This window comes from Propithecus coquereli, unplaced genomic scaffold, assembly GCF_000956105.1.
Source record: "Propithecus coquereli isolate 6110/MARCELLA unplaced genomic scaffold, Pcoq_1.0 Scaffold7, whole genome shotgun sequence".
In the NCBI taxonomy this organism is placed as follows: Eukaryota; Metazoa; Chordata; class Mammalia; order Primates; family Indriidae; genus Propithecus; species Propithecus coquereli.
This window is the reverse complement of record NW_012153062.1, coordinates 7,376,327-7,402,863: the sequence shown is the minus strand read 5'-3', so window position 1 is coordinate 7,402,863 and position 26,537 is coordinate 7,376,327. Positions and strand designations below refer to the sequence as shown.

The 26,537-nt window shown below is 41.9% G+C and overlaps 1 protein-coding gene across 1 annotated transcript in view; it reads right to left on the bottom strand.

The window, feature by feature from the left end:
* The window catches only part of TGFBR3 (transforming growth factor, beta receptor III), a 140,073-nt gene extending 113,910 nt beyond the window's left edge, over window positions 1–26,163 (bottom strand). Inside the window, exons 1-2 of the mRNA XM_012661017.1 lie at window positions 25,967–26,163; window positions 17,763–17,818 (exon numbers count right to left, since the gene is read on the bottom strand). Of these exons, the coding sequence (XP_012516471.1) occupies window positions 17,763–17,818; window positions 25,967–26,163 (253 nt within the window). The remainder of the gene's footprint in view (window positions 1–17,762; window positions 17,819–25,966) is intronic.
* Window positions 26,164–26,537: the final 374 nt, after the last annotated feature.

The following is a 26,537-nucleotide window of genomic DNA, read 5'->3' as shown; positions in this document are numbered from 1 at the left end:
AGATAGAGGACACCTTCCATCTGATGTTTGTGCTTAATTCCTCCTTCCTCTCTTGGGAGAAAATCAGAGATAAATGGAACAAACTGCTTAAAGTCCCAATAATACCATGCATAAATAATATTAAATACCTAAAATTGCAACCCCCAAAAGTGTAAGATATAGTTCCTACCTTTTAAGAGCTTCCCTTTATCAAGGAAAGCAAAATAAACTTAAGAACAATACAAAGCAAGATGTAATGAACAGAGGCAATCAGGGCCAGAGCTGTACAGCAAAGTTTGAGCCAGAGGTCAGAAAAATCCTCCTAAGAGGTAGGATATGAGGAGAACCTCACATAAAAAAGTAGAATCTGGTCATATTTGGTTCCTGCTTCCTAGCTCCCCCTCTAATCAACCAAGGCTCAAATTCTAAATCCAGCCATTCCTCTCCATCTCTACTTCCTTACTGTCCCTAGACGATTATAAATCTTCCTGAAAGGAGTTTCAGGTCTCCAGCTCTCCAAGCCACCTTCCATACAGGACGAGCCTGCTCTAACCCAGAGGTGCTTAACTGTATGGTTGTTCCAAAGGCAAATACCTGCCCCTCCCACCTCTGCAGGCATTTCCTGTCCCTTGAGAACTGCTGGCCTCCTTAATATGGCACACAGGCCTTTCTTAATCTAGCCCCTTCCTATCTCTCAACCCTCCCCACTCCAGCAACACTAACTTGCTTACAGGTCTCCAGACATACCATAACGTTTCTCAACTTCATGTCTTTATTCAAGCCTATTTCCTTTACCCAAATTTCCCTTCCACTCTAAACATCCCGAGCTGCGGGAGGCACTCTCTCTCTGTCCTCCCATAATTTCTCTGCCTGTCTCCACTGCTGCGTTTACAACATGATATCCACCACTATACACATCTGCCTTTGTCAGGCAAATGTGACCTCTCTGAGGGCCGTGGGTTACTCATCTCTGTATCCTCAGCACCCAGCTACAGTGCCTGGCATATATGAGATGCTCAAAAAACATATGTTCAATGAACAAGTAAATCATTGCACTTAAAAAAAAAATTGGCTCCTCTCTGATTGGTGAGCAGGGCATCCTTCCTGGGACTCGGATTTGACTGCAAGGAATAGAGGAAATAGGTTGCCGCAGGGATGTGAGGTACCGCCCCTCTATATTTCAGCCTCGTTTCACACTGGCTGGGTTGATGGAGAGAGATATCCAGGGGAGCGGAGGAACTGGATCTGTACTCCTCACACATTTCTGTGAGCTTGCTGCTATTGTCCCCATTTGATAACTCAGGAGACTAGGCTAAACACACAGCATCCACTAAGTTACAACCTTCGAGACGGAACCTAGATAAAAGGCCTGAATGTGCTCTAATTAGTCCTTCCTGACTTCTAAATAAGAAAGGTACTCTCCAGGGTTGCAGCCCAGATCTATACGCAAGGGTAGTTCAGAACCAGCCAGTCCTGCACCTCACTGCTACACAAAAAGCAGACACCCTCGCCCTGCCTGGTGGGCCAAGTCTATTTCAGGACTCACAGAAATTATCTAGGCTGATAATAGCTATCTGGTCTGTAATGAAGCATGTGCCTTCTCAAATAATCACTGCCACTCTCTGGACTGTATTGCTGGACTGTGCCCAGCTGCTTTCTGAGAAAGCACGAGGTGGTGAAAGAAGATGTCCCGGCAGCAGCAACAAGAGGTCCTGAACACACGTTCCCTGGAGCCCCCAACGGGGCACAGGGCGACAATGTGGGCAGGTGCTGCCCTGCTGCCCTCCTTCTGCCCTCCCAGCCACGGTGGTTTGTCTGGTGCGTTTCACACCCCAGAGCTCCAAGAAAGTCTCCTACTCCTACTCAACTCTGGGGACACACACTGAGAAACCCTTCTGAATTGGTTTCGCAGCCTTCTGCCATGAATTTGCAATTATCACAAACTAAGCACAAGTAAAATGCTTTTCAGTTCTACTTTGGTATGTGTGCAAAGCTCTGACTGGGCTGCAGTTCGACCCAAAACACATCTGCAAAAAGGCCTGCAATCGGCTTGATTTGCTCTCCTCCTCACGGTGCCATCGCCCTTCGGGATCTTCCTGAAATCACCACACTGCTCATCCCCACACTGGAGCAGGAGCAAAAACTCAAGGGAAACTAATCAGAGGATAAGGTACTCCCCACAGAGGGAGGGAACCAGGGCGGGAAGCCCTCGGTGCTCAGGACCAGCACTCCTTGCCTTAGCGTCTGTGTTCTCTGTCCTGCCAGAGTCCGAGACAGGGCAGAACCCCTCTTTAAGGGCTGTAGCTCCCGCCATGGGTTATGCCAGTCAGTCCAAGCGGGGGGCAGGGGGGGACCTGCAGCCTTGGGGTCACCCGTGACCTTCTGGATCCTTGAGTGTGGCCTTTGACTGAATCTAATTTTTACAGAACAAACCCTTTTAATAAAGGGATTTGTTCTGTGAAATTTGGATTCAGTCGAGGGGCCACACCCGGCGATCTGGAGGCCCCCCCCGTGGCCTCGAGGCTGCAGGTCCCCACCTGGCCTGCCTCTGGGCCCCCTTCATAGGCAGGATCCTCAAGTGCAGGGTCAACACTCATGGCCTGGGCTACTGTGTCCGCACTTGCTGTGAGAATCAAAAAGCAGACGTAGATTTAGGGGTGAGACTTACGGTTTTGTAACCTACACTGAAATGCATACAAAGAAATAAGATGGACTGATGGAGAGATATTTGATAAAGCAACTATTGCAAAACGTTAATTGTAAAATCTAGATGTTCACTGTACAATGGTTTCAACATCTCTGTATGTTAAAATTTTTTATTTAAAAAAATGCTGTGGGAGAAGGGCAGTGCGTATAGAAAACTGAGGTCAGAGATGCCTTAAGAAACCTTCCTCAAGAAATGTACCACACTCACACTGCCAATGAGAGCAAATTGGTGTAACTTTTCAATGGTATCAAAAGACAAAAAAGAAGAAAAGTATATATCCTTTGACCTGGCAACTTCCCTCTAGTAATTCATCTTGAAGACATAACTGGATAAGTGTGTAAAGAGTGCAGTACAAGTGAAAAAGATTAAAACTTAGAGAATAAAAAGAATTTCATGTGCAAATGGCCAGCTAAGGATATATTAACTACACATATGATGTAGATTAGGCGCCCCCTAAGAGAACAGATGCTGTGTAGGACTGAGGGGAGAGCGGTTTCCCTGGGAGAAAAAGAAATATCCTTTTACCAATGTAAGAAAGGGGCAATGTAATTTTATGAAATTTTCCTTTATGTATCTTTCACAGACACTATTCTGCTGCTAGCTGCTCCACCTACGCCTTCCAGGTAAAATGCGCCGCAGGCCTTCCTGGAGTGCTCTATCCTTTCTCCACAAATTTTCTCAAGCACTTCCATAGGTTCAATTCCAATCTCTTTGTAGAAACTCACAAATTTACAGGTCCATCTCAGACTACTTTTTCTAAGCACCAGGCCCAAATATTCAAGAGCTTCTTCAACATCTCCGTTCGTTTGTCTCATGGACACCCAACCTCAACATGCAGAGCTCAGGATCTTCATGCCTCGAACCTGTCGTTCCTACTTCATTCCTCCCCCTCAGTAAATGGCACCCGCCTCCACCTACATACACCTGGCAGAAATGTGGAAGCTGTCCCAGCATCACCCCTTCCCTCCCCTTATCTGACGGATTCTCCCTCTAGCCTCTCAACTCTGCCCCCTTCTCTCCACCTCCACTGGAACCCTCACCTCTCTTACCCTGACTACTGCAAAAATCCCCTCATGCTTAGCTCCACCAAAATGTCTTCTACAGAGCAGCCAAATTGATCTTTTGAAAAACACAAATCTGAACAAGCTTCTCTTTGCTTAAAAAGTTGTACTGATCTCCCCACTGCTCTACAGATGAAGCCCAGAAAACTCACCATGACTTACAAGGCCCTTTAAGATCTGGCCCGGCTTCCTACTGTGGCCCCATCTCCCATTACCTCAGCACTTTCGCACTGTTTTTTTAGCCATTTAAATGAGGCACAGACCTGCTAGTTGTCTCCCTATATCAATTGTTCTGCTTCTCTCTCCAAATGTTAGCCAGGCACACAGCCACTGAGAATGAAAGCTATATTGCCCCATCCCACTTGCAGCTAGGTATGGTCATGTGACCAAATTCTGGCTAATGTGATATATACGATTTCCAGCAAATTTTCTTATGAAGGGAAGGAGATGTGTTCTTCTGCCATTTCCTTCTTCCTGGTAGCTGGAATATAGATGCGATGGGTAGTGCTAGAGCCGCCATTTTGGGCCATAAGCAGCAACATGCTGAGGAGGACAAAACAGTACTAAGTTGCCTGAGTACCTGATGAACATGGAGCCACTGGATCAGCTCCGAACTGCTTTTTTTTTTTTAATAGGAAACACATGTAAACTTTTTTCTTCCTCAAGTCAATGTACTTTTGGGTTTTCTGACACCTGCAGAATAACCTACCCTAATTAATATACTTGCCTTCTTCTACTCCATCAAAAGTGCCAACCTTCTTCCCACAGGAGCCTCCATATAACAGCTTCTGTCAGGAACATTTGCCCTACCGTTCTGGTCCTTCCCTCGCCTTGGCAAGAGGGACTCCTATTCACTCTTCTGATCTCTCAAGGAATTTCCCTTACCTCTCTATGCTAGGCATGTTTTTTCCTACTTTCATGGTACTATTTCTCTTCACAGAACTTCCTGTGATTAGATGTGTATAATTATTTTTGCAATTATGATTTTAACGTCTACATGCTCCCAAAGACTGCAAACACTGCAAAAGAATAGAACCCAACCATTCCATTTTTTGTTGTATGCCTTACCTCAGCACAGTACCTGGCACACAGTAGGTACTCAATAAATACTGAGAAGAGGGGGAAAAAATCATGAGGTGGTCCATGCTCGATAGATTTCATAACAGTAAGAGACACCTATCCTAGAGTTCTTCCTTTCACATTTTAGCTAAGAGTCAAAGCTTCAATCGACACTAAAGAGGGGAAAAATCAACCATGAAATGAAGGAGGTGGCATTTCTGGTTGCTAAGATTCAAGTCCCAGTTAGGGCTTCCCCACCTTCAACTGTCACACAAGGCAGGAAACCCAAACTTGTTTTTGTCCTCCCTTCCCAATCACCCTTCTGGCAAGGCCCTTTTCTTCAGGTGGCACACCACACCCCAACCTCATCCTGCCACCTTCTGGGCCAGGCCTAAGCCCTCCTGCCCCTCTCCCTCAGCCACAACTTGCCCTTGAACTGGTCTCCCATCCTTCCTTCTTAGCCTCATAGTGCTTCCTTCTGCAATCTGCCCACACAATGCCAGACCCCGGTCCATTCAGAAAAGCTTCCACCGGGGGATAGTGTGACCCACCCCACAGGCTCTATCCCATGTGCCTGAGGTCACAGGGCGTCTCTGATTCTCACTTAACCACCGTAGGGCTGGAGTGTAGCACCTCTGGGGCACAAACGCTCAGAAACCAGGAACACATGCCCTAAGACCCCGTCTGACTCATCTTCTCACTTTGGTGGTGACCTGTGAGCTCTGGAGCTGCTAGCATAGGCCCTCACTGGCAGCCTCAGAAGGCTGGGAGTTGCTCGTGGCCACGGCTGAAAACCAACAGCCATTCGCTTCCCCGCAGTCGAGAGATGCGTGAGTGACCTGCTCCGGTGACAATCCTAATCAGCACAGCGAAAGCTACTTGTCCACAGTAAGGATCAGCCAGGCACCGATGATGAGGACAGAAACACTGGCTGAACGCGACAACACGCATAAACATGCATGCCTGTTAACTCGGCACCATACTTTAAAACTAAAAGGTATGTTATAGAAACTTTATCTGAAGCCTTCCAGAAACTCTCTGAAGTGGGTAGAACAATTATTATTGTTCCCACTATAAGTAAATTGTCATGAGCTGGGTGCGTATTTCAGACAAGTGCTTCTTGGCAGTCATGCACATACAGATGCACCTCCAGAGATATTCCTCCCTGGTGGCTCCCAGTCCAGATATTTCTGCTTATTCTAGTCACCTGGTGCATGCCCTGTCCAGGATTCTTTGGGAGTAATTCCCAAAGAACTAATTTTCCTTGGTCTCAAAGTGTTAGCTGAGTTTATCCTTCTCCACTGGCTACTTGAGAAATCCCTTCTCCTCAGAATCTTACTGGGTGTTGTGTTTTGTTTGAACTGTCCTCCTCCCTCCTGACGTGAAGTCAGCCTCTGTTCCCTGTCTGCTACACCCTCCTCAGCCACCAGAACAGAGACATGGCCCCTCTTCACCCACAAGATGCTACTTCCATTGACAAAAGCATTTACTCACCTGATGACAGCACAGGTTCAAGTAAACCCTGTGATGAGAAACTCACTAGGTGGCCCAGACCAGGGCCACACTGACAAGGCCACCACCGAACCAGCCTCCTTCACAAAGCAGGGCCCCCACCACTCGGGTGTTCAGCATCTGGGCCTGAGGCCACACTGTGAAGCATACCGTGGTACCCTAGGCTTGGCTGTGGTCCCCAACCCCAGGGTCACGGCCCAGTACAAGTCTGTGGTCTGTTAGGAATTGGGCTATGGATCATCACCTGAGCTCCGCCTCCCTGCCCCTCCTTCCGTGGAAAAATTGTCAGCTGCACATCTTATCTGGACACATAGGAAATGTTCCTAAGATCCAGCTATAACATCAATATCTAAATTCCCAGTTCCGCTTGGAAAAAAAAAAACACAAATGGACCCTTTCATTATGCCCTTTAACTGCAACACAGCATTCCAATCTTAGTTACAGAACCCCCACATCCACGCTGGCCACAGGCCAGCTCCAACACTTGATAGAATGCAGACAAAGCATTTGGGAACGGATGCATTTGCTGCACACACTTTAAGGTGAGGTGAGCGGTGGGCCAGCGAGCAAGCCTTCATCTGTATTTACAGTCACTCCCCATCGCTCGCATCACCACCTGAGCTCTGCCGCCTACCCCCCCAACCTGCCCAGGTCCCTGGAAAAATCGTCTTCCATGAAACCAGTCCCTGGTGCCAAAATGGTTGGGACTGCTGCTTAGGCCTCCACCTCATGTGATAAGCCAGGGGGTAACTCTTCATGTGTACAGTTATCATGCACGTACTCTGGGTCATATACTTTGTACATAATGTTTCTAATTCTCATAACACCACTGGAAAGACAGGGTTAAAACTCCCATTTTAGAATGGTGGAAACTGGGGCTCCGAGTAGTTAAGTTACTTGCCAAAACACAAACCAGTAAATGGCAGCAGGGGGTTTGAACCCGGGTCTCTCAGACTCCAAGTCAGGCCCTTCCCGCAATAGGGCACCACCTGCTTTCACCTTGCACTCTCCAGTCCGTCACCTGAGGACTAGGTGAACAAACTTACAGGCCAAACACAGACATTACTTCGCATCTGCAAAAATAAAATAAAACTGCTCAGTTCACACTTGCAACCTTTGGTTGACTTAAAAACTCCATGAACTTAAAGAGAAAGCACAAGCTCCTTTATCATTTTACCAAACGTCCTCTTCATCTTTTTCACTAATGCTTGCTTATCTGGACACACAGGAAACATTCCTAAGATCCAGCTATAACATCAATGTCTAAATTCCCAGTTCCGCTTGGAGAAAGAAAAATGCAAATGGACCCTTTCATTATGCCCTTTAACTGCAACACAGCATTCCGATCTTAGTTACAGAACCCCCACATCCACGCTGGCCACGGGCCAGCTCCAACACTTGATAGAATGCAGACAAAGCATTTGGGAACAGATGCATTTGCTGCACACACTTTAAATTTAACCTATCCCAAAAGAAATTATTAATATCACACCTCATGCAACATGGAATAAAATATTATGGGAGGGGGTCATGTTTGGGGGACGGTATAATAAGTAATTTTCACATTTAATAAACGTGATCCTCAAGCATTCAAAATACCAATGCATACCAAGTTGACACAAACATCTGGTACCTATTCCACATAATTTCCAGCGCTCTGATTCCCCATATCACCCAGGGTACTAATGAGGAGCGTGTGTTCAGTTGTAATAAAAATGGTAAAGATGCAGAGGGAATTAAGGGGTAACATTATAGCCTGGGACCAAGACATCGCAGTGAAGAGATTTTATTCCAACAACACCATTGGCTAATAAGGGTTTCTGTTATTGTCCCACAGGGAATTCTGCAATGCTGTCAGCTGCAAAGAGGGACAAACTCCCACAGATTGTAGGACTGGGCACTGCAGAATATATTTTGCCCTCGAGCTGAAAATCCCTTCTGCCCCCATGGGATGCAAGGATCTGTAAGAGGGCACCCAGGACGATTTCTCAGCCGATAGCAGAGTCTGGCTTTAATTGAGCTTTATGAGAGGGAATGTTACAAACACCAGGATACGATGCAAAAACAAAGAAAGCCCCAAGAAAAAACACCTGGAAGGTCTTGAGCTCAAGAGCAAGCCTGGAGTGTACTTAACATGCTCAGTGTTTGTACCATCTCAAATTACAACTCATTGGATCTGCAGCCCTTGGGGATGGAGCTACGGAATGTACCACCATTAAACTCCAAAGGGGTCCCCCCCACCTGAGTTTTTCAACCATAGACCTTGGCTTGAGGCTTAAATTTATCCCTGGTAAGAAAAAAGGCAGAAGAGTCCTAAAATCTGTAATTTGGATTTCTCAGGGGGGAAAAAACCTATATCTTTCTACAGCACATCTCTAGGCATATCTTATCATAGTTTCTTTCATCGTCTAAAAGAATATCTAAATCCAAATCTTCCTCTTGACAAACCAACCTTCTTCCAAGAAGTCAACTGCCAACTGAATGGGCTAAAAGCCAGTGCATATTTGTATATTGTCGTGTTGAAATCACGGTGCAACCATGTTGAAGAATTTCCTGTGTTCAATTGTGTTTCTGAATGTTCAAAAAGAAACAAAGGGCAGAGCTTCTTTAAAAATCTAAATTCTCTAAGAGCTGGGAAGGACCAAGCCATAAAGGACACTCACTTTCCCATCTAAAGCAAGATACCATTACACACCCTGGAGGTGTCAACAGAGGGGATTTTTGTGGCTCTGTGAGCAGGTGATGCTGTTTTGGTTTGTATTTTTTCTGACCTAAAGAAGTTGTAGCAGAGGGGACATGTCTCAGCAGTCACCACTGGACATAGTGACAGGAGTCCTTGTGTTAGAGAAGCACCAAGTACTGGACCAGGAGATACTGGAGCTGGGTTTTACATCCAGATCTGCTGCTTATACCAGTTGTGTGACCTTGTTTTTAAGCTTCCTGTAATCCCTCTCCTGTTCTATGACAGGCTTGACTTACAAATCAAATGAGACACTATACATGAAAATGTTTTACAAACTTCAAGTACTATTAGAGACATAAAGTCCCTTGCGGGGAGGAGAAATAAATGAATGAAAACATTTTCTCCAATTGAAAAATGTTTTCTTTGTGGGCTTTTAGAATGATTAATAAAATATCTAAGATAAGATGTTCTTACACTACTCCCTAGCCATTACTCCTCCAAAATTATTTCTAAGACTTGCACTGGGAAGATTTAAAATAAAACTATGCTCAGTATGAGTAGATATTTCTATTCTCCGAGCACATTCTGGAAGTAAAACTCCTAAAGGTGAGACTAGTCCTTGTTTCCGCCCCCAGGGAATTCCAGCAATCCAGAAAGAGTAATTTGGCACCATCTTGGCCGATGTTCTTCTGGTTTACTTTCCATCTATAAGATAGTGCTGTTCTTCTGACAAGAGCTAAAGGAAACTCACATAGAAGGGAACACTGGCTACAGCATTCATTTGTGGGGAAATTCAAATTTATGGGATGTTATTGCCTAAAAGGCTCAGCACAGAGACCAAGAACAAATGTAAAGACTGAAGGATGGAAGAAAACAGAATCTTTTTTTCTCCTACCCTGTGAGTTTGGCAGACACGAAATAACCAAAAAAAAAGTACACATCTTTATTAAAAAGAAAATTCTTAATTAACCTAACAGATTTGAAATACTAAACTGAACTTAGCCACGTAATATAAAATTGTGACTTAATTCCTACTAATGCAATATCTTACGGCAAAGTGAGGCTTGCAGAGCTACAAAGCTGCTCCTCAGGAACCCCGAGGGATGACATCACCAAATCTGTTCATCTCTCAGACCTCAACTCACACCTAAGATAATCACTAAACTATTTTTCTCTCTCTTTTTTTTTTTTTTTTAACTTCTAGCAAACTGGTATCTGGTAAGAAAGAAAAAGATGGGAGAAGCGGAGGTAAGAACGTGCGCAGAAACACACCCTGGGCGTGGTGAGATTGTGTTAGGGCCGGTGTGCAGGGTCTGGGGCGGAGAGTAAGTGGCAAGACCAGAAGCCTGACAGCGCGATGGCCGGGAAGGCTGGAAGGGGAAACCACAACTGCTGGGGGGTTGAATGGTAGCCTGTAACCACTGGTCCTGATAACAGATAGGAGACAAGAGATTGGAAAATCTACAAACGTTTGGTTTGGCCATGCAAAATATTACTAATTACAGCCATGTGTACAAACTGGGCCATAAACTGAAACACATTTAAGGAGTTTATGTATTATATATAATCAGGGCACTCAACAATTAGTTGTTAAAGGAATGAAGGAAATGATTAACATGAACGCCAAATTACCCAGCTTAATGTACACGTCAAATCCAGTTACAAGGCTAAACTGTATTTCTTCCTCTTCGGGCTAGCTAGCTCGCTGCCCAGGCACTTGTTGTCAGAAGAGAACACAGAGCTGGCAGTTTGTAGAGGCATCTGTGAGCACCTGGTCACTAGTGTGCTCCTGCTCCTTTCACAGTGAATCTAACAGGCTCTGGAGAAGCTATGGACCTGGTACTTCCAGAGTCTGTAGCGGGTATGGGCCAAAGAGCACCATCGATAGAACTACTCAGGGTAGACTGGGGAACCCTGGACCCTAGAAAGACAGGAGGATTGTGCCCAGCTAAGTAGTTCTGGCCCAGAACCACATTTTTCTACTGTACCTGATCAAATTCAGAGATTCCCCTAAAACCTGTTACACCTATTATACTTTCCCTTTATAGCAAATATGAGCTTTCATAAACCTATTGTTTCATTTATTTGGACATGTGTTCGTGTGTCCTCTACTTCACCGGAAACTCCGTGAGGGAAAGGACCATGTTTCTTTTGCTTATGCTGTACCCTAGTGCTTGACACAGTGGCTGGCGTGCGGCAGGTGTTCATAAATACTTGCTGAGTGATGAACTGATTAGGCAAACAACCAAACTCTCAAGCTGCTAATTCTCTATGGAGCCAGTCTCCTAAGTCTGTATCTCAGCCCTGCCACATTTTAGCTTTTTTTTGTAACCTAGGGCAGTTACTTAACCATTCCATGTCTGTTTCTTCATCTATACAATGGAGATAATAACAGGATCTGCCCCATAGAACTGTTCATAGGATCAACTCATTTTTATTATATTACTACAATTATTATCATCTCCCTAATTATGGGATGTGCTCTTGTAAAAAAAAAAATGCAAAAAAAAATCTTATCAAAGAATCTAGCTATAGGAAACTACTTCATTTGAGTGCCAAACATAGTTCTGAACTTTCTAATAGCCAAGATAAAGAGAAAATATGATTCTTACATAGATCTCATAAAAAGTAAACAAATAAGCTCTTTGGACAAGAGAATACTTTTCCAAGTTCTCAATTTAAGAGGCTATAATAATGCAAGGATTGGCCAGTTCAAGAATCATTTTACAGAAAGCACAGGCGCATCACTCTTCCTATATGATCTCATTAAAAACAGAAGGAATACCCTCTATAGTGAATTTTACTCAGGGTTCCAGGCAAATCTATTTCATATGCACAAAACTCCTTTTCTAGAATTGGGAGAATTTCATTATTTAACTTTTTAAGCCAATAATTTGCATTAATGTAGGAACGAAGGCAAGAAGCAAACTGGCAGTTTGTTAAATGCATTTGGGGGATTTTGTGATCTTGATTTTCAAAAACATGCCATGACACATCAAAAAGTTTGGATTTTGCTGTTGGGTCAACAGCAACTTCTGAAAGGATAAAATCTGAACAGAGGTATCAGTTTAGTAAAAGGCTAAGAGGGAAGGGTATGATTCAATCAAATGGTATTTAATCTAAAAACAAATATAAGTTATTGTGTTGCTGTTTAATAAACTCTCCCCATTGCTTCTCAGCCTTTTGGCTAAGATCAAGTGTAATAAGCTCTCCCCCCAAATTTTAAACTGGGATAAATGAGATACCTGTTCAGAAAAACATCTACTGCGCATGCTCATGACAAAACCTCACACACAGTAACGTACTGTAAAACACACATCTGTATCTGACAAAGCAACCTTTCAAAACAGATGTGTCATATTGATTTTTCAATGCTGAAATTTTTTTTTAAGTTTGTCACATTCAGTCAAAACAATTTCTGTTTTTTTGAAATCTGTGTGTGTTATTTTAGAGAAGACTTTTCTTCGGTGTTTTTCCACTCTGGATCAACTAGCTCCTCTCTTTTCCTCCCAAGTGAACCTCAGGAAACCACACTGCCAGAGGGACTCACCTCTTCCCACATGGAGACAAGCTCTCAGACTTTCAAATGGTCAATCTGAAAATAAAATCCTTGCATGCCATTTCCCACAAAAGGGCTTTGTTTCAAGATCTGCAAAGAAAATATGCTAAAGCTACCTGCATTTTTTAAGACAATAATTGATTCCTTCTCTCAGTATTTCATATCATACTCCCACCTTACTTCATCTGGCCCTTAAGAACCACCTTCCCACCACACGGTAAATGCCTCATTTATTCAACATACTCCACACAAGCAAATTTTCCAACTAAGTCTTTATTCCTTTCAAGAATGACTTTAGGGGGAAGGGGGGGGGCAGGGGCAACATACGTAACCTAAACATCTGTGCCCCCATAATAAGTTGAAATAAAAAAAAAAAAAAAAAGAATGACTTTAGTCATTTTTAAGGGAAATCTACCTAAAATGTACTACATGCATAATTACTTCCTGTCCATCTTAACTATTCTGAGCATCCTGAAACTCACTTATTGTATTTTTTTCTTGAAGATGTAGGGTCAGCATTATGAATACTAATCACAGTTTATTATGGTTTGATAGGGTATTTCAGTATTTATCTCTACCAGATGGTCCCACATTTCTATGCTTTATAGTTTTGCCTATATTTTTTTATACTTCTGGTTTTTTCCAACTCTGGCTGCAGGCCTGTGTCTCTGCCTCAAGCCCATCACTTATTGCCATTTACACTCCATTTTAAGTCAATCCAGCTCTGCGCGAGGGCCAGAAGGTGGCCATGCCACCTACACCATAACCTATACGGACTTTTGACAGCTCTTTTCCTTGTAACTCACTAAAACGTTCTGGCTTCCTTCATGAAGCACAAACCAGCTGTAAAACTGATACTGTGTAATAATATTAGTGACAATATTAGGGACACTGCCCCAATGGCAAGCCATCAAACAAAGTGAAGCTGATGCACTAAGGGTGAACTGTTAGGAATTTAGTTCACACCAAATTGTGGTAAAAACCCTTCTCTCCTATTGCTTCTGGGGCTTCAAGCATTTTAACAATTCTAAGAAGAGGAAAAAAAACAAATATATAACTAGCTCTGATAAAGTTCTTACAGTCCCCCCTCCCATTTTCTCATGGTGGCCTTCCCCACCAACACTTTTTTTTCAGGATGAAGAGACAGTTAACCTGTACATCCCAGATTAATTACAATTTTAGCATCATCTGCAAATTCGTCCACTGTAGTTCCTCAGTGGAAGCTGTAGTCACCATTCTTTCCTGTCTTCATTCTCACGTCAATGTCAGCAGGCAGCAGTCACAGAGATCAGTTACTCCTGCCAATGCTCCCTGGTGCAGGTCAGCACACGTGATCCTCCCTGTGCCAAACAGTCCAGCCTGGAAAGAGCCATTTCACAAAGAAAACACACGATGGGGCCACTCAAAGAGCCCCTCTATGATACCCGGCTTTCTAAAATCCAGTCCGAACATGGAATCTTCCCTGCCTTCTCCTGTTAGAAGCAGAAGTCCAAATGCACTCTTTGCAAGCCATTATCATGTAAGGAAAGGCATATATACATATATATACATATATCTCCATACACACACACACGCACACACCAAGGGCTATTACAGTTTCACACACTCAAGAAGGTTCACTTTTTAAGGTCTTTTCTGAAATGAAATAGAGTTTCTTTGCCCCTAAAGATAACTCATAATTTATCCTAGATTTCAACTTTTTTTTACTGTAAAAAGTATAGGAAGTTACATGGAAACAATGAATGGAAGTGTACTTTTTTATCAAACAAGAACAGGAAACTTTCAGTAGTTTATGGTAAAACTACATATTTGAGCCAAAGGAAAAAAATAAACTATGGTCTTTCAACTCCTAACTTTCTACCCTCCCCATCCAAAACATACAAGAACATGCACAACTGACAACCAGGAAACAAATCTCAACACCAAGAAAAAATTAATATTTATAGGCTTCAAAAATATACTTCCCCAAATTACTTAATGAATCTCTTCAAACAGGCCTACACCTACTACTTCTATTATTGTATGGCCAAAATGAGTCATAATAAAACTTTGGGATATTAAAGACAATAAGTGAGGAAATTCCAGAAAACATAAAAACTATTTCATGGAGCCAAAACAGAACTGTATTTATTTTCTTATCCAAATGCATAGGAATGAATAAACTGGCAAATAAAACAGGCACTCACAAAAGTAAACACATATCTGGCTGCAATTCTGCAGCATAAAGCCTTCCAAATGTACCACCTCCTCCGTTCTAGAGAAATAATGTCCTTAAACAAAGTTAACCTCCAGCACCCCCTGAACTGTAAGAACCTCTACTATACTGTGAGCAATTTAAAAATAGGTATTTTTCTGAATCCATAGAAACTGACACACAGTAGGAGCTCCATGTATGTTACAGAAAGGCAAAGCTCAAATTTAATTATCATTCACTTTAGTCTTAGTACAACCCTGTTTGGGGTATGGCTCCAATTCCACTAATAACTTAGCACTTTCCCTAAGCCTCAGTTTTCTCATCTTTGAAATAGGGATAATACCTGTCCTAGCTAATCCCCAGGGTCATTATGAAAACAAATGAGATCGTGCATTTGACAGGTTTTTAATTAAACCAGGAAGTTCTGTAAAAATGTAAAGATGTTACCAATAAATATATGGAAAAAAATCAATAGAAAAGAACCTCCTTTCTCCTCACCACTCCACCATCACCCTCCAAAAAGGAAGACCACAGCACACAATGAGAATATAAGCACAGGGAGCACAGAGGAGAGAAGGCTGCACTCAGAGCTGGAAGGCCTGGGTTCCAGGCTCAGCTCTGCTGCTAACAAGCTGCTGGACGTGGGGCACCTGTCTTAGTTTCCTCACCTGTGAACTGGGGCTAATGCGACTGACCTCGTCAAAATGAACAAAAGTAATGGATGGCGAAGAATTCAATAACCTTAAAAGTGAGATATGAGAGATACACAAGAGACTAATGAACGAGATCTGCCAAACAAAAAGTCTGGGCTTCAGTGGCTTGTGTTATAAAATGGATAGACAAGGAAAGAAGCTGGCCAAAATCAGACTCTTCCTAAACACCCCAAGGGAGACAGCTAACCAAAGACAGAGGAGTGCAGAAGCTTCCACAGTGTGAACTCAGAAGAGCTCGGCTTGTGTATTAACTACTGAATAAGACGGTGGCTTTCAAAACGGGAATTTTGAGAACATAACTGTGGATTAGAACCCCTCTAAGTCCGCTTAAATTTGTGAACTGAAATACTAGGTCAGATTTTCTCCATCCCTGGTAAAGATAGAGGCACATAAGTCCTAATTCTAAATCTGGATGGCCAACATTCCAGAATAAACAGCAGCTCATGGAGAAAGCAACAGAAGGACAGTAAGAGGAGAAAATGGATCAACAAACTACAACAGATTGGTCACTCAGTAATTAAAAAGAAAAAAAAAAGAAAAGAAAATAACCCATCTCAAAGTTCAACTCAAGGCTGAATTCCTATCAGAAAGCTACCAGAGGCCAAAGACTACAGCTGCATAATACTTTAAATCTGAGGCTGGCCTTTGAGAAAACATTTGATGAAGATTATCAAAACATCTATTTTTCTTTCTTTCTACTCATTTTTCCCTAACTCTTGCACTTCACTTACCATGCCTGCTTTCTCAACTGTAGTAAGCAAATACGTACAAACCTGTATAACATTTTCTTTTATATCTATTCTACCTTTTTTTAGTTGGATACTTCCCTTTTGTAATTATGAGTGAACAGCAAACATACATGCAGCTAACAATGAGTGTCAGAATCATGCCTGTCTCTGCCTGAGTGTGCCACCTGTTGCAGTTGAGTCTTCCATCTTTATGGGACTGTATTTGGAAAACCACGAGAAGCTGTGGTTCCCACATATTGGGCTCCACAGAAACTTCAGACTTGTGCAATAGGTGCTAACATTCAAGTATTAGAGTGGGAGCACAATAAAAGTGAAATAAAGCATTAAGAAATTAAATTATATCCCTTTACATAAGCAGGATATGAATTACTTATTTTTCCCCTAATACAGGATTTTGACGTTAATACATGATTATTTTCAATTACTCCCATATAATGACATTCTTATTAAAGAAAACATCTTGTCACCATATATGAATTCATCTCATCCCTAAGTACCTTGTCATTTATCATCTCTACAATTATACATCTGACAGAACCAAATTGTGGCCCTAAGTAGCAAGAATTACTGGTCTAGCTAAGAATTTGAGAACTCAGTATACAGTCTCTAATTATGTATTTACTTTAAAATAAGAACAATTACTTTTAGTTTTACCTTAGGTTTGGACTCACCTCCAGCCTGATCAAAAAAAAGCTACCATGAGGCCTAATTCCAGCTGTCATTAGTGAACATCCCTAGTCAACTAACAATATTTTTATAAGCAAAGCATCATAAAGAACATATGGTTCAAAAGACATGGACACTGTGTTTTCCAAGGTCCATATCTGACGATCTTTAGAAAAGGATTACAGATACTAGCACAGCATAACAAATAAGCTGTAATCCCCTCTTCACATATATCAAGGTCAGTTGCAAAAGAACACTGTGACCTTGGCAAAGTTCTCAAAGGTTCAGACAAATAGAAACTTCGAGAAATGTTTGTTTGTTTGTTTTCAAACACTGCCTATTTAAATTATCCCCTTGATTTTTAAGCCAGAAAGGATGCAAATGTCTGAATTACTATAGTTACCTTCCTCCCACTGCTTTTAACTGCTCTACAAAGCAATCCCTGGACACCAATCTTAAACTACCCTGGCCCTTGCCAGGACAAATGTTGGCCCATGTATTCCAGTAAGGCCATTCTGAAGGTCAAACAAAATACAGATTATTTCCAATCAGAAAGGAAGTCGGTGCTTTCTGGAACAAGGCCCCCTAGCTCAGCCTTGACTTGGTAAGCAATAGGCCAGTAAACCAAAAACTAGAAATGGCCTTACTTTTTAATCAGTGCTTTCTGAAGGATGCTACTAACAACACGAGGAAAATGTGAATGCACTTGATATTCACATCTCCCTCTGTCTTGGCTATTTTCTTTTGTAGATGCATATATAGATATTTTAAATAGTAGTCACTAATAAAGCTTTAAACTTAGAGTATGTAAATTTGGATTCCTGTACCGCTTATGAAAAGTCTTGACCGTCACTTAGGTTTTTCTTTTTTTCTATTTTACCAAACGAGTTTCCACAAGTCCTTCCAATAGCAAACAGTTTTCTCGTGATAATGGAGCTAAAAAGGAAAAATAAGAAAGGAAAAAAGGGAAAGCTGTTTGAGGTCTACTTTTCATAAAAGGCTAAAAACCTAGTTGTTTTCAAGCACTAAGGAATCAGACTAGTGAAAATCTGCATGCCTATATTACAAACATAATGTTCTCTTTCTTTCTTTGGTACACTAAAACAAACAAAAAATCTCAACTGTATGGGGGGGGCGGGGTTCTTAACCAACAAACATTTATTTCTCACTATTCTGAAGGCTGGGAAGTCCAAGATCAAGGTGCCAGCAGATTCAGTTCCTGGTAAGGGCCTTCTTCCTGGCTTGCAGATGGCATCCTTCTCGCCGGTTCCTCACATGATGGAGAGAGAGACTCAACTGTCTTTTTTACAGATGAGAAAAGTGAGTCCCAGAGAAACTAGGAGACAGTTAACCTTGGCGGTCAATACCTATTATACTAATAAGGCCCCCTTCCCCTGGAGCCTGGCCATCAGAAAGGCCTTACGGTTCCCCAGCTCCATCTGTGGGTTCCCTGAAATCCCACCCAGCTTTTAAAGCCCTGCTCCGTGTTCTTCACCACCTCCATGAAGCCTCTGTCAGCTAGATATAACCTCGCCCTTTCCTGTGAATTTCTACAGCAGGTTGGTTCCTCTCTGAAGGGCGCACACCGCAGCGCTATCACTGCGGAGCTGAGCGGTGTCTTAATGACTCCCCCAGCATCTAAGGGAAAGCGTTTTCTTATTAATTCTCCCCAATACCTAGTGCATGGGGCCTTGTGCATAATAAGCATTCAATAAATATTTGTTAAATGAAAGTATCTGATTAATGAATAAAGTGATATTTCCAGGGTCCCACAGTAAGAGAGCAGCAGAAGCAAAAATAAAACTCATGCTTCACGATGACCACAGCAGCACAGCTCCTACCATACCACGATGAAAATCCACGATTGTGTTTGTATTTATGTGTGGGTTAGTGAGGTGTTCTTTGTGCTTACGTGTGTGCGCGAACACACACGTCCTCATGACCAAGCAACGAGCATGCGATTTCTCACCATCGAATTAGCTCTGGTTTTACACACCCCCACAGCCCTGCTATTTGATATCTGCACCGTTTACTATTAAAAAATGTTTGAACTACATCATTTCCCCTTTGCCCCTAGTTTGTTGTTGTTGTTGTTGTTTTAAGGAAAGTTTAGGACAGCAGGAAAACTGCTGAGCTGTGACACAAAGAAAAGCTGACTCTGCACATGCTTCATTGTTTTCTATTTTCATTCCAGCACAGCTGCGGCTGGAAACCAGCGTTTAGGATTCCCGTGGACCTGCCATCCCCGGTCCCTGGTGCTTTAAAACATTATACTTTCTACACTACTCAGAGAGGTGTGATTCAATTGAGTGTGTTCCCTATGGTTCTATGTGAGGCTAATATATATCACGTTTCTTTGGGGAAGTGACCAAAATATGTGTTTGGGGAAAAGGAAAAATATGGGATCAAGGGAATATTCAAAGATGTAGTTACACATATACAAGTGGGACCTTTTGTGTGTGTGTGTGTTGGAGGCGGGAGGTTTAATGTAAACATTGACTATATTTGTACTTTTGACTTTTATATACATACTGCATCACCACACACTTGCATACACGTCTGTTAAAAATGTTGACGCATTCACTATAAGAACATCGTTTACCCTATTATGAATCAGGGTGTTTTGTTTTTGTTGTTGGCGATTTTGTTTTTCCAGATTTTCTTAGTTTTCTTCCTCAAATACATTTGATGACATTTTTAAATTTGAGATTATTTCATCAACAAGATCCTCCTACAATCCATGAACACAGATCTTTTTACTATGGAATAGAACAGATTCCTAAAGGCTGCTCACACCTACTTCAAGGGATCTACAAACACAGGGTCCAGGAAGAGTTCAGAAACTACCTTTAAATCCTAAGCATCATCCCACCTCCCTGTCCCTGTATAAGAGGTCACTTCTGAAAGAGTTAAACCTTCCCACAGGCTAAAAACAACCCTTTGACCTACACAGAGATTAAAACTCAAAGGAAGTTGAGACAATTCATCCGCCGAGTGCCATTCTTCTGTTGGGAGAGGGGCTACAGGAGTCAGGAGTCAGCAGCATCTAAACACACAGCCTTTCCGGGCGGTGATTTATTTCTTAGCATGATACTAAATCCATGGTTCACAATAGCAGGACGCTGCTGTCAGACACCAAGGTCTCTTGGTGTAGCCACCACCACAGCCTCCTGATGACAGGGCTAGAGGCTTGCCCACCACCACCCCAAATCCAGAGATGTCCACTCTTCCTTTCTCTGATCATGCTATGATTCCATTATTTCAAAGACATTTTACCTTCTAAAAGTTTTCTCCTTTAAGTTCTTAAGAGAATAAACCAGTTTCAGAACCAGGAAAGAAACACTGAATTGATAATCAGGGGACAACGGCTCAAATCTTGAACTGGCTTCTTGGAAGCTGTGTCACTTCATGGAAGTCACACTCTTTCTCAGTCTTAGCTTCAGATAAACAGAGGAGAGCAGCACATCTTTCATGAGATTATTATAAGATGAGATTATTATAAGATTCAAATGAGCGAATACATAAGAAAGTACCTGGCAAATATTAGGCGCTAACTAACCTTCTACCTATAGAGCAACCTAAACGCTCAATTCATACTTTTTAGTGGTCGTTCAATAATAAAGACCAGTAGGAACATTTTAAACCTTTTGCAATCTTCTTGGCCAGGTCTGGATAGCAATTGAACCATCCAACCTCTCTGTAAAGATATTACATCATAACCGCAATTACACTGTGTGGTAACTGGGATAATTGTAAATACACCAGCTGTATTATATCGTAATTTTACAACATAACTGTGAAGGTATTACAGTATTACAGGCATAGGTGTTAACTGCCACAGTATTTATAATAGAGAAATACTAAAAATAACCTAAATGTTCATCAGTAATGGTATACCTGTACCATGAAATATATACGCTGCATTTAAAACAGTGCTATTTGTGCTGACAGAAATAATAACATGTTAAGTTCTATTTTGTAACTGCAGAAGAGTATGTAAAGAATGATACAATTTATTAACCCTCTATAATATGTATCTATATATATAAATGTATACAAAAGGGATGGAATGGATAACTCTTAACTGTAAATATTATAGTTCTTACCTGAACTGGGGTGATGCTAGAGAGGAGTTGGGGAAATGAGAGGAACTCTGACTTTGCTCTCTGTCCTTCTAGACCATTTAACTCTTTTACTATGCAAATATATTTGAGTATTACTTGTGTAATTAAAAACTAAAACATATGCCCTACTTTATTATACAAATAATTCTGACCAAAGCCAATGCTGGTTGATTGGTTTCTGCTCCGAATGTCTCATTTCAGGACAGCATCAGACGTGGTTCAAAAGAATAACCCCAGTGTCAATATCTCCCAGTGTCTGCTGTAGGCTGAGACTAGCAAAGCATTAAAACATAGATGAATCTCAGTGTGACCTTCCCAAACACAGCCTTCATTTTCCAGCCTCCCCAATCTTCTGAGACAGAAGATCAAGTTAGATCCCTTTAGAACCAATGAGTAATAATATCTCTGCACATCTAAATCTATCTTTTGGTGCTGAGTTGAAATCCCACCTCTTTCATCAGCCTTCCCAAATCCTCCCCATTAAAGGCCATCTCTCTTTCAACTCCCATTGACTTTGTTCTTCAACTCTATTGATTTCTACTTTCCATTACAGCTGTTTCTATGTCTAATTTTATCTCCTTTACAGGGCCATAAGCAACCCCCCCCCCCCCCCGTAAAGCTGAATAATGGCCAATTCAGTCACCCATTCACAAGCATTTATGGAGCAGCTACTTAGATGATAAGTACCACACAAGGTCCTGGGGATACAGAAATAAGAACAGAGTCTCCATCTTCAAGGAGCTCACAGACTAATGGGAAAGATGGGCAAGTGAATAATCAATAACCAAGATGCTTTGGGAGCACAGAAGAGGATCCTCCCTAATCCACCTCAATAGCAGTTTCTTATAAAGTTAAGCGTTCATTTACCATACAACCCAGCAATTACACTCCTAGGTATTTACTCAAGAAAACTGAGAACATATGTCCACAAAAAGACATGTTTGCAAATGTTCGTAACTACTTAACTGCATGATATTCAAAGAACAAACCCAAACAAATGTCCATCAACAGGTGCAGGAATAAATAAATTGGGCTATATCTATACAATGGAATATATTCAGCATGGAAAGGGAACAAATTACTGATACATGCAACAACCTGGCTGTTGACTCCCAAAAACATTTTGCTGAGCAAAACGGACCCACACACAAGAGAGTATTTGAAATCCTAGACCAGGCAAAACTATTCTAGAAATAAGAAAGCAGATCAGTAATTGGCTAGGACTGGGAATGCTGACTCCAAAGGGGCATAAGAGAATTGGAGGGAGGGATGGATGATATAAAAAACTGCTTTATATTTTATTGTGGTTGTGATTATACAGGCATATGCATTCATCAAAACTCATCAAAATGTATCTTTAAAATGTGTGCATCAATAAAGTTGATTTTAAAAGGAAAAAAATACATAGCACAGAACACAGACTTTGGAGCCAGACTGCCAAATGTATGATTTATTGACTGTTAAAGCATTAACCAATAATGGTATTAGTATTAGCATCGCATTAGTATTCATATTACAGGAAGATAAAAGAGCACAAGCAAATATCTAGAGGTAAGTAACAACATGGCAGTGTGGGGCTACAAACAATTTGGTGTTTTGGGAACACAAATTAAGAGGAAAGATGTGAAAAGAGATGAGGCCAGAGAGGCAGAAAGGCCAAAGGTTGCTCATCTCTCTGTCTCCAGACTTAGCAAATAGCTTCTGACATGCAGTGGGTGTCCAAGCAAATGTTGATCTTTTTAAAAAAATTGATGAACACACAATGAGATACCACTTCACACCCACTAAGATGGCTACAGTCAAAAACACAGATAATAACAAGGTTGGCAAGGATGTGAAGAAACTAGAACCCTCCTATACTGTGCTGGGAATATAAAATAATGCAACCACTTTGGAAAACAATTTGGCAGTTCCTCAAAGGGTTAAATTTAGAGTTACCATGTGACCTAGCAAATTCTACTCCTAGATACCCAAGAGAAATAAAAGCATAAGCCCACAAAAAACCTTATACATATAAGAATGTCCACAGCAACATTATGAACAGCCTCAAAATGGAAAAAAATGCAAATGTCCATCAACTGATAATGGATTTTTTAAAATATGGTATATACAAACAATGGAATATTTGGCTATAAAAAGGAATGGGGGGGGTGAGTGATGGGAGGTTGCTCGGTGAGTACAATGAGCATTGCTCCAGAAATGGATGCACTGCAGGCCCTGACTCCACCACAACAAAATCTATCGATGTAGCAAAATTGCACTTGTACCCCAGGAATATATATAATACAAATAAAAAATAAATTAAAAGCAAAAAAAAAAAAGGAACCAAGTACTGATACTAAATACATGCCACAACATGGATGAACCTTGAAAACATTATGCTAAGTGAAAGAAGCCAGACACAAAAGGCCACATATTGCTTGATTCCATTTATATGGAATGTCCAGAATAGGCAAATCCCCAGAAAGCAGATTAGTGGTTGCCAGGGGCTGGGAGAAGGGGAGAATGAGGAGAGACTGATAATGGATATAGAGTTTCTTTTGGGGGTGATGAAAATGTCCTAAAATTGATTGTCGTGGCAGTTGCACAACTCTGAGAACATACTAAAAATCATTGAATTGTACACTTTAAATTGGAGAACTGTATGGTGTGTGAATCATCTCTCAATAAAGCTGTTATAAAATATGTAATGAGTAAGGATGTCAACAATCCACTTATTTCAAGCAATGTTTGATAAAAGTTAAACACTAAAGAATATGAAGAATCTCTTTTCATTCAATTTATTCAAACCCATATTAAGTCCCTACTATGTGCTAGGTAGAGTGGCCACAAATACCGAATAAGCAGGGTGCCTTAGCCTTAAGAAGCTATACTCTAGGAGTAGGGAGAGAGAGGCAGGTACAGAGTGAAGTACCATATTAGAGGGCCCTATAGAGGGGCCCCACAAATAAGGGCTATGACCTACTCTCCATTACTTTGTCTTTGACCTCTCATCCCTCTGTCATGGTCCTACTACATGATCATTTCTTCTATTTTAAGTCCTGCTCATGGCCAGGAGTGGTGGCTTGCACCTGTAATCACAGCATTTTGCGAGGCCATGGCGGGTGGATAAATTGATGCCGGGAGTTCAGGACCAACCTGAGCAACATAGTGAGACCCCATCTCTACAAAAAAAAAAATTAAAAAATTAGCCAGGTGTGGTGGCACACACCTGTAGGCCCAGCTACTGGAGAGGCTGAGGCAGGAGAATTACTTGAAGCCCAGAAGTTCAAGCTTACATTGAGCTACGATCACACCACTGCACTCCAGCCTGGGTGACAGAGCAAGACACTATCTCTAAAAAAATAAAATAAAGTAACTCCTCCTCACATTTATTTTTGTAGGAGGCCCCTGTGGTGAGCAGCATGCGACTCTCCAGCTGAGAATCACTGTAACTCCATTACTTTTGCCAGTGACTGATTCAAGGGTGGCTAAGTCGACTCAGCCAATGAACGCAGGGGCATACTGGGAGTTCTGGGAAGGCAGCTCTCTCACGAAAGCTGAAGCCAGCATTGCTCTTCCCGTTGGAACAAGCACACTGACAGCTCCTGACAGCCATCCCTAACCACAAGCAAATCCACCTTTAGCTGAAGATGACCCTATGGCCGATAAAGCAGAAAGACAAAACAACCTAAGTGTTGAATGAAATTAGTAAAGTTTCAATTTTCTCCTACCTACCATTAAGTTTAAAAAGCTCCTGACCATGCCACCTGGTGTTTTCTCTTCCCTCACTGGTCAGGAAGCACCTACAAAGCAGGGACTAGGAGTTATATCTGTTTCATTTCCTCCTCTCAGAGCCTAGTACTTAGTCAACCATTGCAAGTCACATATCTTGAAAGAATAGGAAAACAACGAACAGAGTTATTAGTCGGTTCTTCTTACACTCAATCCAAAATATTTTAAGCAGCATAATTTAACAGGGAAAAAAAATTTACCTAAATAAAGGCATTCCTTATTAAAAAAGATGAATACAGTCCCCTTGATCGATTCAAGCAGAAAATACCACATTTTTACTGAGGAAAGGTTTCTGTCTTTTTCCCTCCCCCACTTCCCGTGGTGCCAATAAAGAAAGGGTCCTTGGCTCCTAGGGAAGGTAAGCTGCTTAGGGTGGGGACCCTGTAAGTGTGATGTAAAGTGCCAGGCATATGGCTGGCATTTGATGTTAAGCATCATAGCAACAATCACAACAACAGAACCAGTGGGGCATACATGGGCTGGCGGTTACAACATGAAATGGTACTGGTTTCTATTCTCGGCACGTGTCACTGATTTACTGACAAGACAGTTAAACATAAAAAGTTCATTATCAGTAGTAACTGGGATAGAGTCCTGGGACAACAAAAATAAGAAAAATCCAGCAGTAATCTCCCAAACCTCCTATTTCTCAACAGTTTCAATTTCCTGCTCCAAACCTTTTCTAAAACTGTCATTACCAAAGTAAACTGATTTAAGTTGACTGCTAACTTCCTTTCCCTGATGTGAGGGCACCAAAGGAGGAGCAGGAAGAGACACAAAGGACCCAATGGCCCTCCCCTTCTCAAGGTTTCTTTGTATGCACACTGCGTGAGATAATTCATTAACTAAGATTAAGTTACTGGTTACGATAACAGTTGCTGGCACACAGTAGGCACCTGACAAGTGTTTACTGAATGACCACAGGAAACTAGGAGAAAACATCTGAGTGCTGGACAGAGAAACGAAGCCTTGACTCTCCCAAGTTCACTGTTTTAGCCAACCTATTAACAACAATAATAGTGCATGTCATTAAAAAGCTGAAAAAGAGCTGGTTTTCGTAAGGCTGCTGTCACTCACTGCCCACTGAATGAATAAATCTATTCAGTTTGTCTGACCCCCATCCAGAAAACAAGGTGGTTATGGCCAATACAGACATGACTCCCAAATGACTTGTTATTAACCTCACTGGCCAACTGTGACTGGGTACTGGAGAAACCAGTTCAGCTGCAGACTGTCTACAACATCATCTTGTTTAGGCTTCCTCTCTTCCAAGGTACTAGCTTTTCCCATCACCCTGGGTCTGCTTTTCAAAGCCTGGTAGCACCAGGGCAGGACATCCTCTAACAGTCCTCTTCCTTGCTGCTTCCCCAGGAGAACGTGCATGTCATGATAGCTGTGGCATCAACCTGGAAAAGTTTACTTCTTTCCCTCATTGCAATTACTCAGAGTGAAGCATTAGATTCACCTGCACCAATGTTCACACCCACAAAGAACTCTCAAATAGAACCAATCACACCTCCTCTCCCCCCCCACACCCCCAACCCCCTCCAGCCCTCCGTGAATATTTTGGCTTCATTAACTAGCCAGAGGAAAAAGAGTTTGCCAAAAGGCAAACTCATATTTCACACAGGTATCTCAGCCAAGACAGGAAGGAAATATCAAATCCATAGCCCAGCATATAAATGCTCAGCACTGAAATGAATGAAAACCAACAGGACACTTGTGGTTACACTTTAACTTAAATCCTTAGTTAAAGG